The sequence below is a fragment of the Thunnus maccoyii genome, chromosome 4 (genome assembly GCF_910596095.1).
Source record: "Thunnus maccoyii chromosome 4, fThuMac1.1, whole genome shotgun sequence".
Lineage (NCBI taxonomy): Eukaryota > Metazoa > Chordata > Actinopteri > Scombriformes > Scombridae > Thunnus > Thunnus maccoyii.
In genome coordinates, this window is record NC_056536.1 from 12,904,813 (window position 1) to 12,920,010 (window position 15,198).

The 15,198-nt window shown below is 37.4% G+C and overlaps 2 protein-coding genes across 2 annotated transcripts; one reads left to right on the top strand and one right to left on the bottom strand.

The window, feature by feature from the left end:
* Positions 1-138: 138 nt before the first annotated feature.
* On the bottom strand, positions 139-5,872 carry tprg1l (tumor protein p63 regulated 1-like). Its single transcript, XM_042408480.1, has 6 exons — positions 5,520-5,872; positions 5,188-5,279; positions 3,749-3,799; positions 3,512-3,637; positions 2,929-3,082; positions 139-2,248 (listed from the first exon to the last, which is right to left on the bottom strand). The coding sequence occupies exons 1-6, from the start codon at positions 5,742-5,744 to the stop codon at positions 2,054-2,056; spliced, it is 843 nt and encodes a 280-aa protein (XP_042264414.1). The 5' UTR covers positions 5,745-5,872; the 3' UTR covers positions 139-2,053.
* A 2,829-nt stretch (positions 5,873-8,701) lies between these two features.
* Positions 8,702-11,069, top strand: LOC121895386. Its single transcript, XM_042408479.1, has 6 exons — positions 8,702-8,949; positions 9,041-9,103; positions 9,388-9,450; positions 9,814-9,897; positions 10,102-10,233; positions 10,310-11,069. The coding sequence occupies exons 1-6, from the start codon at positions 8,712-8,714 to the stop codon at positions 10,591-10,593; spliced, it is 864 nt and encodes a 287-aa protein (XP_042264413.1). The 5' UTR covers positions 8,702-8,711; the 3' UTR covers positions 10,594-11,069.
* Positions 11,070-15,198: the final 4,129 nt, after the last annotated feature.

The window sequence follows — 15,198 nt, forward strand, 5'->3', positions numbered from 1 at the left end:
AAAACAGTAGTTATAATTAATGAATTCCTTTACAGGTGATTTTTCAAATCCTGTAATGCGGTAACAATTGCATTTCTCTTCACAAAGCTTTAGTATTTGTGATCATGAATCTGATCATTGGAACAAACACATGAGACGGGTTTTTCAACGTGTATTTTTAAAGCATTGTACTTGACGTTGTACAGCATTGTACGAGTGGAGTTATCTTAAATCTGGAAATACTGCATCATTACTGGTAGAATTCAATAGCTGTTAACCTGCTATCACCAAACTGAAATGCCAGTAAGAATCTAAACAACAAACAGGCAGTGCTAAATATATAAGGACCGTGTTAGTTGGCCTCAAGGCATCTTGTATCTGAATGCTGTCTCATTTATAAAAGCTTGAACTGTGACATGTTCACTTTGTTGCAGTCCTTGACAGTACAAACACAATGTAAAAGCACTTCTTAAAGACAAGCAGAGCTGAGGCCCTGACTAGAACATGAAAGCATTTATTATTCTCCATTGTGGCTCTACTGTGCTACAAGTATCTAGAACAAAAAGTAAGCTTTCACATGTTTGTAACATAATCTCTTTTAAAATCATTAAATAAAATACTTCAGAACTGGCAATGAAATATTAATTTCTGGAAGTATTTGTGAGTTAACTGCAAATCGAAATAACAGCAGATAAATAAAACCTAATCAGTATTTACAAATCCAATGAGGACACTTCTTTAAAAAACATCTGTCATGCAAACTCAACGTGCAGGGTACATGCACATGTTAAGACCAGAAAAGGGCATTTTGGGACACAATTGTTCATTGGCATTGTTGCACATGAAAATATGGCCTGTTGCCTTTGGTAGCACAATGATGTCGTATAGGGTGCAGTTAAGGAAAAAAATACCTTAATACAATTCACTATGTACACACAATATGTAGTTAATGAACTGATGCAAAGCTTTGTCTGGATGTATTTCATTTTGTAACCCATCCATTATTCCCACTGCAGTTTAATGCAGCTGAGTGCAAATATATGCCTAAAATAAATGCAAGCTCCTGTTACATAAAACATCTGTAACATACAAGAACATTTAGCTACAGTAGCTAAAACAGCGCTCCAAGTGGTACAGCAGCTCCCTACTGTAAGCAGTGACATAATTTAGGCAAATGGAAGCATGGAGAGCACAACGTTGGCCGACAAGAGAGAGGTCACAACATGTAATTGATCATTTCCACTGAAAAAGTTTCATGGACACTGAAAAGTGTCCAGCTCTTATTTTCCACACAGTTGAGCCCAGAGCTTCTGAGAACAGCAGTGCAGATCATAGAACAATTTCCTTTTTATTAATATTTATTACAATAGTCATGTGACATGACCATTAACTAGATCCAACAGCTGCTATTTCATTTCGAGAAGCTACCCTATGCTCCCGCGGTCTGAATAAAGCAATCCTTCATTTCAGATCTTATTAATGTAGCGAACACATAACATACTCTTGGCTGATGACACGATTTCACTGCACGTTCTCAACCTCTGGGCGGCCTTTTTCTCCTGCAGAAAAAAGCCCAAACAAAACACATCTTTGACCATAAAACACTGACCCTGATGTTAACATTCCTCTACTGAAACTTTAAGTTCACATTAGTTTTGACAGTCACTTGTCAAACAAGGAGCATGAGACTGCAAGATGCTCAATCTAGTATGAGTACAGAGAGGTGATATATTGATGCAAATGCTGTCTTTTGTCATCCAACTTATGTCACATGGGCATACACTCCTGAGGGCCCATGCAGGTATGGCAGATCTGGGTGCAGCTCTTAAGGGACAGGGGGCGCTAAAAACAAATGAGTAGACAGTCCATGCAGTGCTGCACATCATCTCCCTACAGAAGGCTTGACCACATGTCTGTGACACCAACTTAAAGAGTTGTGGACATCTCATGGGCTCAACTTACACACACAGATTGGTTGCGCATTACACTGTGGAGCAACTGCTTCCCTCAGACGGCGCAGTGTAACACACACACATGGGTTGAACTCTGTTGTAATTTGGAGACACTGTCCATTTTAGAAACCGATCTTGCCACGGGTCATGGAATAGCCCAACTTGGCCTCATTGTTGATGAAAGACATGATGCCCAGATAGGTCTCAATCAGCAGGGGTCTCTCTAGGATCAGGACACCGTTAGCACGACCAGGGATGGGATGCTCCTTATGGGCTTTCTTCACTGCCTGCACCAGCTGGGTCCGGAAGTTGTCCAACTTGGCAGAGTAAAAGAATAAGAGTAAGAAACCAGAACAGCCCCGAAAAATCTTCCAATCAACCACAGCTACAAGACCGGATGTGCTTTTTTTCATAGTATACAATTTATATCATTATAAAAGGACAAAACTAGGACAAAACATCTAGAATGAAAGCAACATTTCCTGAGGCTGCTCTTAAGTGTGGAATAATGGATATGATTGAGACTTTACAGACAAATTAGCTCCACTTATTCCATGCAGCAATGCTATAACGGCTCTGAATGAGAAAACGTTTTCATATTCCCAGAAAATTGCCCCAGGTGCTGTTGTTGCCTTGCCAATAAGAAATAAATAGCTTTCAAAATAACTGTTCATACACAAAGTCATGATTACACTGTTTTAAATGATATGAACAACCGTCTTTCTCTTAAGGGATGAATTTCGTCTTTGAGGCAGCAATCGGCCTATTGTCTTCAGTTGAACTGTGACTGCTGGAGCGGTTGCCTTTTGTGTACAAATGAACTGTTGCACCAGTGGTCACCATTGTTTGTCTTGTGGAAAAAACAGGCCAACACAAAAAAATGTTTATGCACCTTTACAGTTCAAACGTTAAATCCTCTAATGTTTAAAAAAAACAGTCCATTAGATAAATTACTCAAAATATATTTTTAGCCTTTATATAGTCAGAGAGATTATACCTGGCAGAGAGAGGCCACCTTCTCGTCAGCGCGGGCCATGGGGTGCTCTGTGAAGGTGGCGTAGGGCATATCTGTGGACCATGGGTTCCAGCGGTTAAAGAACGAGGCCCGAGGACGTTTGTCCCACTGGACACGAATCCCGTAGCCCTCTCTCCTGTAAGAAAACACAACAGTATAAGAGCCATGTGATTTTCAAGGAACAGCCAGCTACTTGGGCCAGCAGTGTTTAAAGCACTCCTACCAAGCTGCATCATGTATATTTCCAGAGAAACACTATTTTTGAATTATTAGTCTGTTTTAATCTTTTCCAATTCTTTATAATTTATCTCCTCATGCTGTCTTAAACAACTCTCATCTTTATTCTTTCCTGTCATCATGTAAAACATTTCCATAGGTGTTATATAAATCTAGTCTTCATTACTAATTTATTAACAGCATAAATAATAATTCTACCAACAATACAGAACTTGAAATGTTTTGAAGGAACTTAATAAGTTTTACAACCAAATCTCAGCTACAATATTTTAATGACTTAGCAATAAATACTAATTTGTTGTTGTCAGACTAAAATGTGTTGCCGTACTTGTTTAGGGATTTTGGTGGGAACTCAAACTCGCCCACTGAGATGGTGTCTACAGCGTTGAGAGAGATTCTGATGACCTGTTGACACAACAGGTTGATGAAGTCGTACTTGCATACCAGCAGGGACCTGCACACACGACCGAAATGTTGAATTGTGTTAATGGACAATGTCAAATTTCATACCTGATACAGTATATTTCCTCAAACGTGAGGTAATAAAATATACTTTTCAACTTACCTATCTGTGATAAGCACAAGTCTCTCCCTCTCATTGTTCCAGTGGTCAATTCTGTAGAAGTCACACACAAAGTTGACATTATTCCAGTGACTTTTTGACCATTATAAATCACAAATTGAAACTGAGCAAAGGGGCAGTCTGAAAGAATTTGTTGTCATAACATGTGGCTCAATATGGATGTTTATTAATTTCTTCCTCACCCATTTATTGTCATGTAACATATAAAAATGGCAGAACATCTAAAGTGAAAAGAAGGTCCTAGTAACAAAAAAACGCACTGTTGCTGACAAACATGTATGGTTGCAAGTAATTTCAATATTGATTAATGTATCAATTAATAAAATGTCAGAAAATAGTGAAAAATTTCCATCTTATGTTCCCAGAGCCCAGGGTGGCATCTTGAAATTGACTGTTTTATCCGACCATCAGGCTTAAAATGCCAAACCAGTTGCTTACGATGATAAGAAACAGAGGACAGCTTTCAATCCTCACATTTGACAGGCTGCAACCAGTTAATGTTTAACATGTTTTGCTTTACAAATAACTTAAACGATTAATTGATGAAATTGCTGCAAATTAATTTTCTCTTGATCAGTTAATGCATTACTTGACTAATTTCAGCTCTACTCACGTAGCTTGTAGCCTTAATATGTAATGGAATATTATGTGTGCGTGTACAGACGGGTGACAAAGGAAAAACTGGTACAGGTCTGAATGCTTGGGGGGCATTTTGCTAGCATGGTTTGGGTCCACTGGTCCCCTTAGAGGGATGGGTCACTGCAAATCAATACAAAGTCATGACCTTTGAAGTTTCTGAGTTATGACTTTTATCCGATGATGAAACATTTCTATCCTGATGGGGGTGGTGTTCATTCCTCTAGTAGAGTTCAGTAACTTGTAGAATCAATGCCAAGGCTGATGAACACCATTCTTCAAAAAGATATTCCCTCATCTGGTGTTTTGATGATGGTGGTGGAGAGCACTGTCTAACATATCGGTCCAAAATCTCTCATAGGTGTTCAATTGGGTTGAGATCTGGTGACAGTGAAGGCCGTAGCATATGTTTCACATCATTTTCATACACATCAAACCATTCAGTGACCCTTTGTGCTCTATGGATGGGGGCGTTGTCATCCTGGAAGAGACCACTCCCATCAGGATAGAAATGTTTCATCATAGGATAAAGGTGATGACTCAGGACAACTTTGTATTGATTTGCAGTGACCCTCGAAGGGAACAAGTGGACCTAAACCATGCCAGAAAATGTCCCCCAAAGCATAAGAGTCACCGGATCCAGTCACTGTAGGGGTCAAGCATTCAGACCTGTACCAGTTTTTCCTTTAATTTGTCACCCGCCTGTATATTTGTTTTTACAATTAACTCTGCAGCTATCTCATGTCTCAGGCTTTAAAACAGTCACATGCCGCTTGGATACTCACTCAGCTAGCAGCCAGACACTGAGGACCTCTCCATCCTCAGAAGGGAGTGCCACAGTCCGGATGTCGCTCACTGCCTGCTCAATGGTACCTGGCTGAGATCAGCATCACACACACAGCCGTCAATCATCAGCATCATCTCCTTCCTGTGATGTGCTGGTGTAGCTTTGTTAATACACTGTAATGCGCTGCGACGCACTGCTAAGAGTGGTCGTGCACCTTTTAAGAGGGGGTCATTTTGAAGAGATATACACACACACATACACTAACTAAAAACAATCCGGCCTTGATGCCGATTAACGCGAACTGCTACCTCTTAATATGGATAAACTTACCCTGAACACGAAGTAGTCCTTCACTTTGGCTTGCATCGTGGGGTTGTGTACATTAAAAGGCGTCAGTGTTTGTAGCGGGGGACAGCAGGCCACGGAGGCTGCGTGGCCGAGACTTCGCTCGGCCTCCGGCGGCGTGAAGGCAACCTCCACCCCCTCCTCGGTTTCTGCAGGGTGGATAACCGCAGCCGGGCTCTCCGGCTCCACCGTGTCGTTCAGCTGAAGCATGGTGCAACAAACGCTGTTCGAGGAGCTTCCCGACAATGTGCGCCAGGTGTTAGATCATAAAATGTCCCTTCGAGGATGCAGACTCACCCATTGCGCACCAATAATGTTTTGATTGTGAGGGCTATGAGGAAGTGGGACCCTCTTGCTTCACTTCCTCACTCTCACCCCCCTCTATATTTCCCTTCCTCTTAAAGGGACATTATGTTTATAAACGCTAATTACAGAAACAGGTGTTTAGAGTGGATGAGGCCACTTTTTAGATTTATCAGCACTATTATGACTAAATATCTCTAAATCTGAAGTCGGTTGTCAAACTGAAAATATACTATTAATATGATATTAGGCTAACATGATTTCCTCGTTCAAACTCCACATCCACACCCTGTGGATGATAAAACACTTAATATTTTATTGGCTCCAGTTGATTAAAAATTATGTTAATCAGTCCAAATTGGATTATTTTGGGGCTACTGCACAACATTTTTCAACCAAGACAGAAAGTTAATTTAATAATAGTTTGTCATCTAGTCACAATTGGCATTTAGCGCAAAAATAATGCAGCTGAAGACTCCACCCATATTTTATTTCACTTGAGGAAAAAGGAGAGGCATGCAGTAAACTTCAACAAGTCTGTAGGCAGGACACTCGTAGTAAACCTACAAATATTGTTGTAATTTGTTACCTTGTAGGCTACAGGAGATGGGCAGAATAACAGGAACACCTCACAGCAGTGATGGACTTTTTGACTTATTACCTCTTAAAACAAATGTCCACTTGGGACCCTTTCTTACAGTTGTCACATGTCAGCAGGTGATCATTTCAGTCAAACACCAAACCTTAATTCTACGCTTTATTCAGTGTAGTACATTGAAATATCTCTGTGATCATTTAGATTATTGTGATGTTTATAATGTTCCATTAATCTTGACTATCATTGAGGTGTTGGTCCCAAATGTTTTGTGGCTGTATTTTGTTTTGGTTGTGTATTTATTGCATTACTGTCAGTTGGTTGTGTGATTTTGTTCCTCACATATCCAAGATATAATTAAAATACTCAAAATATATTGTTGTGACACGCTGGGGAAAGGATTTGTTGTTACACCCAGTTTATTAACACTAAACCTTGCAGCTATACCAGCTACTTACAGGCTGCAACATATACTGAGTACACTACTTCAGTGCTTACAGCTCGGTGTTGATTTCAGTTCATTTAGGTTAAAATATAATCACATTTAGAGACTAAACCAAAATACTTCAGAGATTGTGGCTGTTATCCAATGTCCATCATGGTTTCAACAACTTTCTTGTGTTTGTGTTTCCTTCCTTCCACCAACATCTGAAAATATACCTGTATGTTTTAACATTTCTAATGTTAATCAGAGACTAAATATATAAAATTGCACTGTAATTAGAGAAGACAAGTTGATCATTATGGATACATTTTTTAATTCAATCATTCATTTCCATTAAAAAGCTGTCTGATATACATACCAGTCAAAAGTTTGGACACACCATCTCATTCCCCTGAATGAGAAAGTGTTCAAACTTTTTACTGTTACTGTACATGATTGAAGGATCAGCTTTACTGTCTGTGCTGCAACAGTCACAACAGTCCCACATTATGACTTAATACTTGTTGGTTTGTGGAGAAACTAGTTTCATGTCAATGGGAGAAATGAAAGTGTGGTGAAAATCACATAAATTGCACAGATGACTGCTGCTGCCTCCTAGTGGATGTTTTTGTGACATCAGTCTTGTTTTTCAAAAAGCCAGACTTTATTACCATGATTGATTTATTGAGGAAGCAAAGAGAAAAACACACTCGGCACTCTTTTAATTGCATTTTTGGTCTTTGATCATCTCAGCCAATTCACAAGCTGAGAAAGGTCACAATATCTGACTGTGTCGTTAATGTTTGAGCAGGTAGAGATGATAATTTTTTTCTTACTACTCCTTCCATGACTTGTTTATATGAGGTGTATTCAATGTTCATTGATCTAATAACCTGTCAGTGTTATTTTATCAGCCATGAGGTGATTTCAACTCGTAATCCACAATGAAAACTCTAATCAACTCCTAAAATTATACAGTGAGTTTGCCTTGACATACACACCACTGAGAGTAGATATTAAAATACACTTTTAGAAATTTGGTAAAGTTACAGGTACCAAGGATCATTTATGTTTGTGTTGTGTTTTCAGTGTTGTTTTCCAGATAACCTGATCCAACTAATAAGTGTCATCTAACAGATCTCCTCCACTTTTCTATCCACAGTGAGTAATTAATACTGTCTGTGACTGGAACTGACTGTGTTTTACTTGTTAATGAGATTATAGTAACCATAGTTAATGCACACAGTAGTTATAGTTTGATCTCTACTTTTTAAACTATAATCCACTATAATATTTGTATCTGCTTGTTTTTTCTACATCCCTGGTTGTGGTTGCATTGATGCACTATTTGTCTGAGATCAGCTCGGAACACAGCACGAGACGTGCAATTTAGCTCATTTGATTTCTTATAAACGTAAAATGAGCATGGTTACGCTGAATTCTGTTTGATATTTTTGTAATTCTCTTTTTAGTGTGAATGTTTTTGTAACATTGGTGTTAACTTTATTCTGCTTCATTTATTGAGGAAAAATACTTTTTATTACTCATCTAACTTCAGTTTCTGCTAAGTCTTGGTTTATCTCAGCCAACCTGAAGAAGGTCTCTATATGACTATGTCATTAATGTTTGAACCAGTACAGGTACTGATAGATCATATATCTTCTTTCATTTGTGTGTTGTGTTTTCAGTGTTGTTTTCCTGATAACATGCTCCACATGTATCTAGCTGCACGTGTGTTTGATAAAAGAACATTTGGTAATGACTAACCAGGGTAAAACACTATTTAGGGCTGGGATTAACACAGAAACTACAGCGTTTAACTGCACAGACTGACAGTCACAGAATGGAGACGACAATGTTTATTCCACTGCTGCTGCTGATCTGCTCTTCCTCCACGACTCAGCTTCAAGCGGAGCCTGACAATGAAATTATTCCACATGGAAAGCAGTCTGAATCCCAGGGAGGGGAACCAGCAAATGCTTCTCATCACTCACTGACCTGTCTACAAGACATTCATGCTGTGCTGAGAGAGATGAACAGCTTGTTGACTGAACAGAGGGTGGAGATCGGGCACTTACACAGAGATAATGAAGGTACAATAGTATGTCAGGGAGTGACGGACGAGACAGAAATATTGTTTGCACAGAACATGTCTTATCACATCATTCTTTCCCCTTTTTTTAGCACAGCTGAGAGAACTGGAGAGGCAGAAGACTGAGGTGGACAACTTGAAGCAACAGCTACAAGGTGTGTAAATCATCATGACTGATAATTTCTGAAATTATTCAGAAATAATTTAAATTACTGACAGCTACTGAAGCTGAAGGCACTGAAAAGCCAGTTTTTCTAAATAACATGTGACTCATCTCTTCTGGACTGTATTAAGTAGTTAATTTGGACAATATCCTGGTTTTGAATAGATACATCAAATCATTATGAGAACAGTGATGATAAAATACTTTTGACTGTCAAAGATTGTTTTCATAATGGTTTATTTCACATTGCCTCTTTTTTGATGTACTTAATTTCAGACCAGTCAGCAGAACTGGAGACGCAGAAGACTGAGGCGGACAAGCTGAAGCAACAACAACAAGGTATTGTGTGAAATGACTGATCATTTCTGTTTAAAATGACTCAGAAATACTTTAAATTACTGATAACTACTGAAGTTGCAGGAACAGATGTTAAGTCATCATAGCACTAGAAATACAGTATATATATTGAACAACGACTAATAATTCAAGATTACAAATGAGAAACAATAAGGTCACTGAAAGCAAGTTTTTCTAAATGTATTTACATGGGAATTTAATGATGTGTAACTTGATTTTTCTGGACAGTATTTTATTCAAAAAATATCCAGATTTCAGTGGATGAATCAAACCTTAATGAAAACAGTGATGATGAAATACTTTTAACTGTCAAAAATGTTTTTTTTTGGATTAATTTAATTTCAGCACATACAGCTGAACTGATCACCGTTCAAGCCAGAACAAATGTCACAGAAAACCAGGTGGAGACTCTAAAGAGAGATGGAGAAGGTAAGACTCTAAACTAATTTAATATGTAGAGTTTTGTTGTAATCGTATTTAGATCATGTAAAACCCTTCCTAGAATGGTGAATAGTACAATAATACGCAGGAGAGTGATGTGTTTTTATAGATGTTAATAGAACTGGATTTATAGTTATTAATCATATTACTGTAACATCAGTCACTTTAAAAGTATGTTTCTCTCACTCTCAGCCAAACAGGTGGCTTTCTCAGCCTCTCTGTTGGCTTCAGGCTTAGGAACGGTCGGACCGTTTAACACACAAACTCCTCTGGTCTTCAGACACGTCATCACAAACATTGGAGACGCCTACAACCCAAACACAGGTATTTGAATTCACAAATTTTAACAATCAATTTGACTTTTCTTTACAACAGTTGATTGACAAAAAATGTGCCACAGGGTTTTTCATTGCACCAGTCAAAGGAGCCTACCACTTCGAGTTCTACATAGGTGCACATGGACATGCTTCACATCCTTCAGCTGCTGTGTTGGTCAAGAATGGAGAGCAAATCATTATTGCATATGAGCATCAGCCTTCCCATTATGGGAGTTCTGCCAATGGCGTCACACTGCTTCTAGAGGTTGGAGATGTTGTGTTTTTGCGTCAGTGGGCTAACACAAGGATATTTGACAATTATTATCACCACAGCACCTTCAGTGGTCATCTGCTTTTCACCATGTGAGAAAGAAACAGTCCTTTTTCCTCACACACACTGTAGCAGTGTACCAGTCTTTACTGATAAAAGCTGTTTTAATAAGAGAAGGTTCATGAATTTTTCATCTGTGTCTGGATTTGCATCAAAACATACAGTGATAGATTGTGATGTGCCAGATTTTCATTTGATTAAGGACATGCAGTAATTCATGAGAAAACTGTGATACTGATCAAAAATCCCTTATTTCACAATGTTAAGAAATACTTAAACTAATCCTGTATTTTGATCTGGATTCACATCAGCACCAGAAACTACTTACTGTACTTCTTCTTTGCTCTTTGCTCCATGTTACCTTTACTGTCTGATTTCTTTACACTGTGTTTTACTTTGTTTTATAGAAATGTTAATGCTCATGTGCTGTTGATGTTACTGTGAAAGGAAAATTCCCTCTGTACCTTTGAAAGCGTTTAGCTGTGCATTTGTTATTTGTAAGTATCTAAATATGCAACAACAACATCAATAGTTTGTACATATTAAGTGTATATTATTATTATCATATTCTCTTACATTTGAATAAAATAGTAAACATCATTACAATACTATTTGTGGACTATTGTGTTTCAAAATGATCATAGCTGGCAGTAAGAAATGTAAGATTGGTCAAAAGTATTTTTATGGTTGAACAATGTTTAGACTCACTAGTTAAATATAAACTGTACTTTTTATGTAGAGTGAGTAAATATAATGTGCTCAACATATTCAAACATCTCATCAATAGCGCTGCCATGTGGCCAGTAATAAAACTCTTATTCTGTACATTTTTTATACCAAACTACTTACAACTAGAAACTTGGATCCAATAGTTGCACATATTTTGATTATTTGTTATATTCATCTTTTGGATATATAGCACCACCATGTGGCCTGTTATAAAGCTCCTTTGAGACAGAGCCCAATGCTTTGAATCAAATTTGCATTCATTGATTTCCTGTGATTTGTAATTGTTGCTTGTGCAGTTGGTTTCTGCTTCTTCTATTGTTTTTAAGCTTTGCTGTATAATACAATTGGCCTGGTAGGTTGTTTTATATGTTAAGCATGTAACCATAAGAGGAGTGTCTGAGTCATGTGTTTGGTACATGCATTGATACTTCCTGAACAGACAGTCAGTGGTGCTCAACTTTGGTCCAAACTGTAATATCTCAACAACTATTTGATAATTCTCCTGTTTTTGTCTATTTGAAACAGTAACTGTACAGAATAATACTGAGTGTGCATGTTGGTGTCATAAATGTAAAGGGATGTAGTCTGTCATGGACAATCTGTTTCCACTGTAGTCCAAATATCAACAAACCTTTTCTCTGGTTAGTCTCTCCCACCTTTTTAGCCATTTAACAATGACAACAGGTAATACAGAATGATTTAACACATGCTCAGAAAGGGTGTAGTTGTATTTTACCGCCATATTGTAATTACAGTATCATGGATGCAATTCATTTTTAATAGTATATTGTAACTACGTTCAAACTTACACATACGTAGCTGGTGCAAAGCCTGCAGAAACACAAACTGTTAAATAATCACATCAACCCTTTGATTACTGTTTTTAATCAATTGTTTAGTATATAAAATGGATATGAACATAAATGTAATGTTTAATGAGGTGAAAGTGACTCTTCAAATAGCTTGCTTGGTCTGATAAACAGTCCAAAACCCACATATATTAACTTTACTGTGATATAAAACAGAGAAAAGGAGCAAATCCTCACATATGAGAGGCTGGAACTAGCAAATGCTCATCATTTCAGCTTGATAAATGACTTAAATGTTTAATGAACTATCAAAATTTTTGTTGATCAGTTAATGAGCTAATTGTTTCAGCACTAGCTGACCCTAAATAATGAGTTATTCATTTGGAGGGAAACATTTGATGCTCTTCTTGGTTTATTGCTTTACTGCTGTAACTAACAAACACACAGTGGACGTCTCATTTAAAAAGCACACAGGTTTTATTGCATATCAATTTCATGTATAAATTCTTCATAGCATTGGAAAGATTACATTTGGTATACATTGCTATTCTACAGAATTAACATCAGAGTCATATCTTTTCAATGAAATTTCTCTAAAGTACATCTTCAATAATCACAAGCATCAAAAGAACTGCAATTTCAGAATTGTTCAATATTATTCTACAATCCTTTATTGTTTTTCATTATGTCTTCTCCCACAAGTCTTTTCTACGTCTTTCAGAGCCGCCTGCCCAAACATCTGTAAGGCAGTCAAAAACTTGAAGTCAAACCTACTAACCTAACCACATGTACAATAAGTGCATCTACGGATTTATTTTTTTCTTTTCTTTTTTTTCTCATTTTTTGATTTGATACACATTTCACAAATGGACATCATTATGACTGCTAAACACGTCATGCACAATATCTTTTTTTTTTGTTTGTTTTCAATAAACATAACAGAGGCGATATACAACTCAGATTCAAACAAAACAAGCACCATCCATTTAAACCCATATTTTTCAATGATTTTTTTTCTTCAGACAAATGCACCATTGTTTTTCATTCTTTAAAATACTATACAGTTAAAAAGAAACAATATGTATATTTTTACTTTCTCCTGTAACAGTGGGGGGAAAACAGCAACCATGTTCTATTATGCTGAAACATATTTCAGCGACCATCTGCCAGAATACTTTCTGAAGTTGGCAAAATGGAATACTTCAATGCCTTCAATTCATTTGCTTTACACAGCGCGTACTTATTACAGTAGTCCATGACATGAATTACTACATATAGTCAACCTCAAAACTTAGCAACCCAAGTCTTTACATTTTATAACCACGAGTTGGAAAACAATGAGTTTACCATGAATGAAATCTCATTCAGTAGAATTATAAAAAGAGACTTCTGTCTTTAGAAAAATGAGATGTCCAAGCATCACACTCCCACCTGCTGTCGTGAAGAAAAATTACAGTGCTTCTGTTTCAGGTTTTTCTTATCTCTCCATGCCGAGCTCAAGGTACTGCTCATCTACTGAAAGTGAAAGAAGTCTGAAAATGTGTTTTAAGTTCTGGAGACCTAAGCCTGATCAATTTATGGCTTGGACCCATAATATGGTTTAAGTGCTAGTTTGAAAATACAGCATCAGGCCTAGTTCTGAAAGTCCCAGTAGCAGGGAGGACCAAGGCAACAATGATCAACAATGCTCATCCCCCCTGCCTTCTGCAGCTATCTACAGTTATCTACAGTAAATGACTCATACCCTCCACGGCACAGCTACCTTGTAGACCATATGGAATGAGTTTTCAGTATGATCTCAAAAGAAAAACAGGGAATATAAAGGTAAACTCATGATCAAGAGTTTCTCTTTTCCCCATCCAGAATCAACTAGACATTTTTTTGTGTTAACGTGTTAGAAGGACCGACCAGCAGAATTATGATGTCCATTTTAATACTATTTGTGGTTTAGTTTACTTTACTCTTTTTTTTTTGGTTTCATGAGTCCTTGCCTTCCTTCTTGCTTGGCCAGCGATTCTGTCGCTCCAACGCAGCAAAGACCAGATGTTCATGCAGATGTGACTGTGTATTTTAGACTTTTGGACCAACTAATTCTTAAAAGAATATTAATTGTTTACACTAAATGTATCAAATGAAAACCAGAGGGAAAGGGGAGCTTGAGGTGGTAGAAACTAGTCAGATTCAATAGTGTGACAACATAATGCCCTTTTCTGACATTCATAGTGACAGTTGTCCAAATCTGCCCTCCACCCCATAATACTTGAACAAGACACATTCAGCATACTGGGTAAAATTGTTGAACTGAAGCAAGAAAAAAACTAAACACTGCAGGATGTTACAATGCCAAATATGATCTAAAAGTAACTACAGCTATCTTTCACTATAAATAAAAACAATTAATTTCATGGGTTCTTTCCATTTTGGCACACTGACGCATCAGAACCGGAGATTCACAATCTCCCTCACGTTCTGACAGGCGTTCATTCCTTCAGCAACAAGAAAAGAGGGATAAAATGACTTTTCTTCATTTTCGCTCCTCCAGTCATGACAAAACAACCAAAAATAAATACATACACACACTTCTGAAATCAAATATATAAGAGCATAATAAGAGAAAAAAAATTATGACAGCAAATGCAAGCCCCTTGGAAATGAAATGATTGTCAGAGAACATAACATTTTCTATGGGTTATTTGGCACATACCACTCTTGCTATGAACATCTAGGTTATTTTGTACATCATATGACAATATCATACAATTTTGGTCCTTCTCTAAAATAATTATATTAATAATTTAGCACTGCGGTGCCTACAAAGAAACAATACTGTGGTATCTAAGAGGAAAGAAAGTAAATAAAATTAACAAATGATGTGAAATGAATAAGCAGAGAGAGACTTTCCTCATTTTTTTGAGTGTCATTTAAATTCATTTTCAGCATGATCACATTGGGTAACCAATTACAATGGCTAATGTCCCAGATAGCTCATTAAAATCACCAGTCACTGTGCACATTTGAACATTGAACATCATTCTCCGTGTAATCATTCAAAAAAATCGGCTTAAACAGTCTACTGGGACTGTCATTTCCTCAAGTAACATTT

Excerpts from the sequence above, each read along its gene's own strand:
- LOC121895386 (XM_042408479.1), top strand. The coding sequence starts at position 8,712 with ATGTTTATTCCACTGCTGCTGCTGATCTGCTCTTCCTCCACGACTCAG. Across the intron at positions 9,104-9,387 it reads CTTGAAGCAACAGCTACAAG|ACCAGTCAGCAGAACTGGAG; the intron begins GTGTGTAAATCA and ends ACTTAATTTCAG. Across the intron at positions 9,898-10,101 it reads TCTAAAGAGAGATGGAGAAG|CCAAACAGGTGGCTTTCTCA; the intron begins GTAAGACTCTAA and ends TCTCACTCTCAG.
- tprg1l (XM_042408480.1), bottom strand. The coding sequence starts at position 5,744 with ATGCTTCAGCTGAACGACACGGTGGAGCCGGAGAGCCCGGCTGCGGTT. Across the intron at positions 3,800-5,187 it reads AGTGTCTGGCTGCTAGCTGA|AATTGACCACTGGAACAATG; the intron begins GTGAGTATCCAA and ends TGACTTCTACAG. Across the intron at positions 3,638-3,748 it reads CTTGTGCTTATCACAGATAG|GTCCCTGCTGGTATGCAAGT; the intron begins GTAAGTTGAAAA and ends TCGTGTGTGCAG.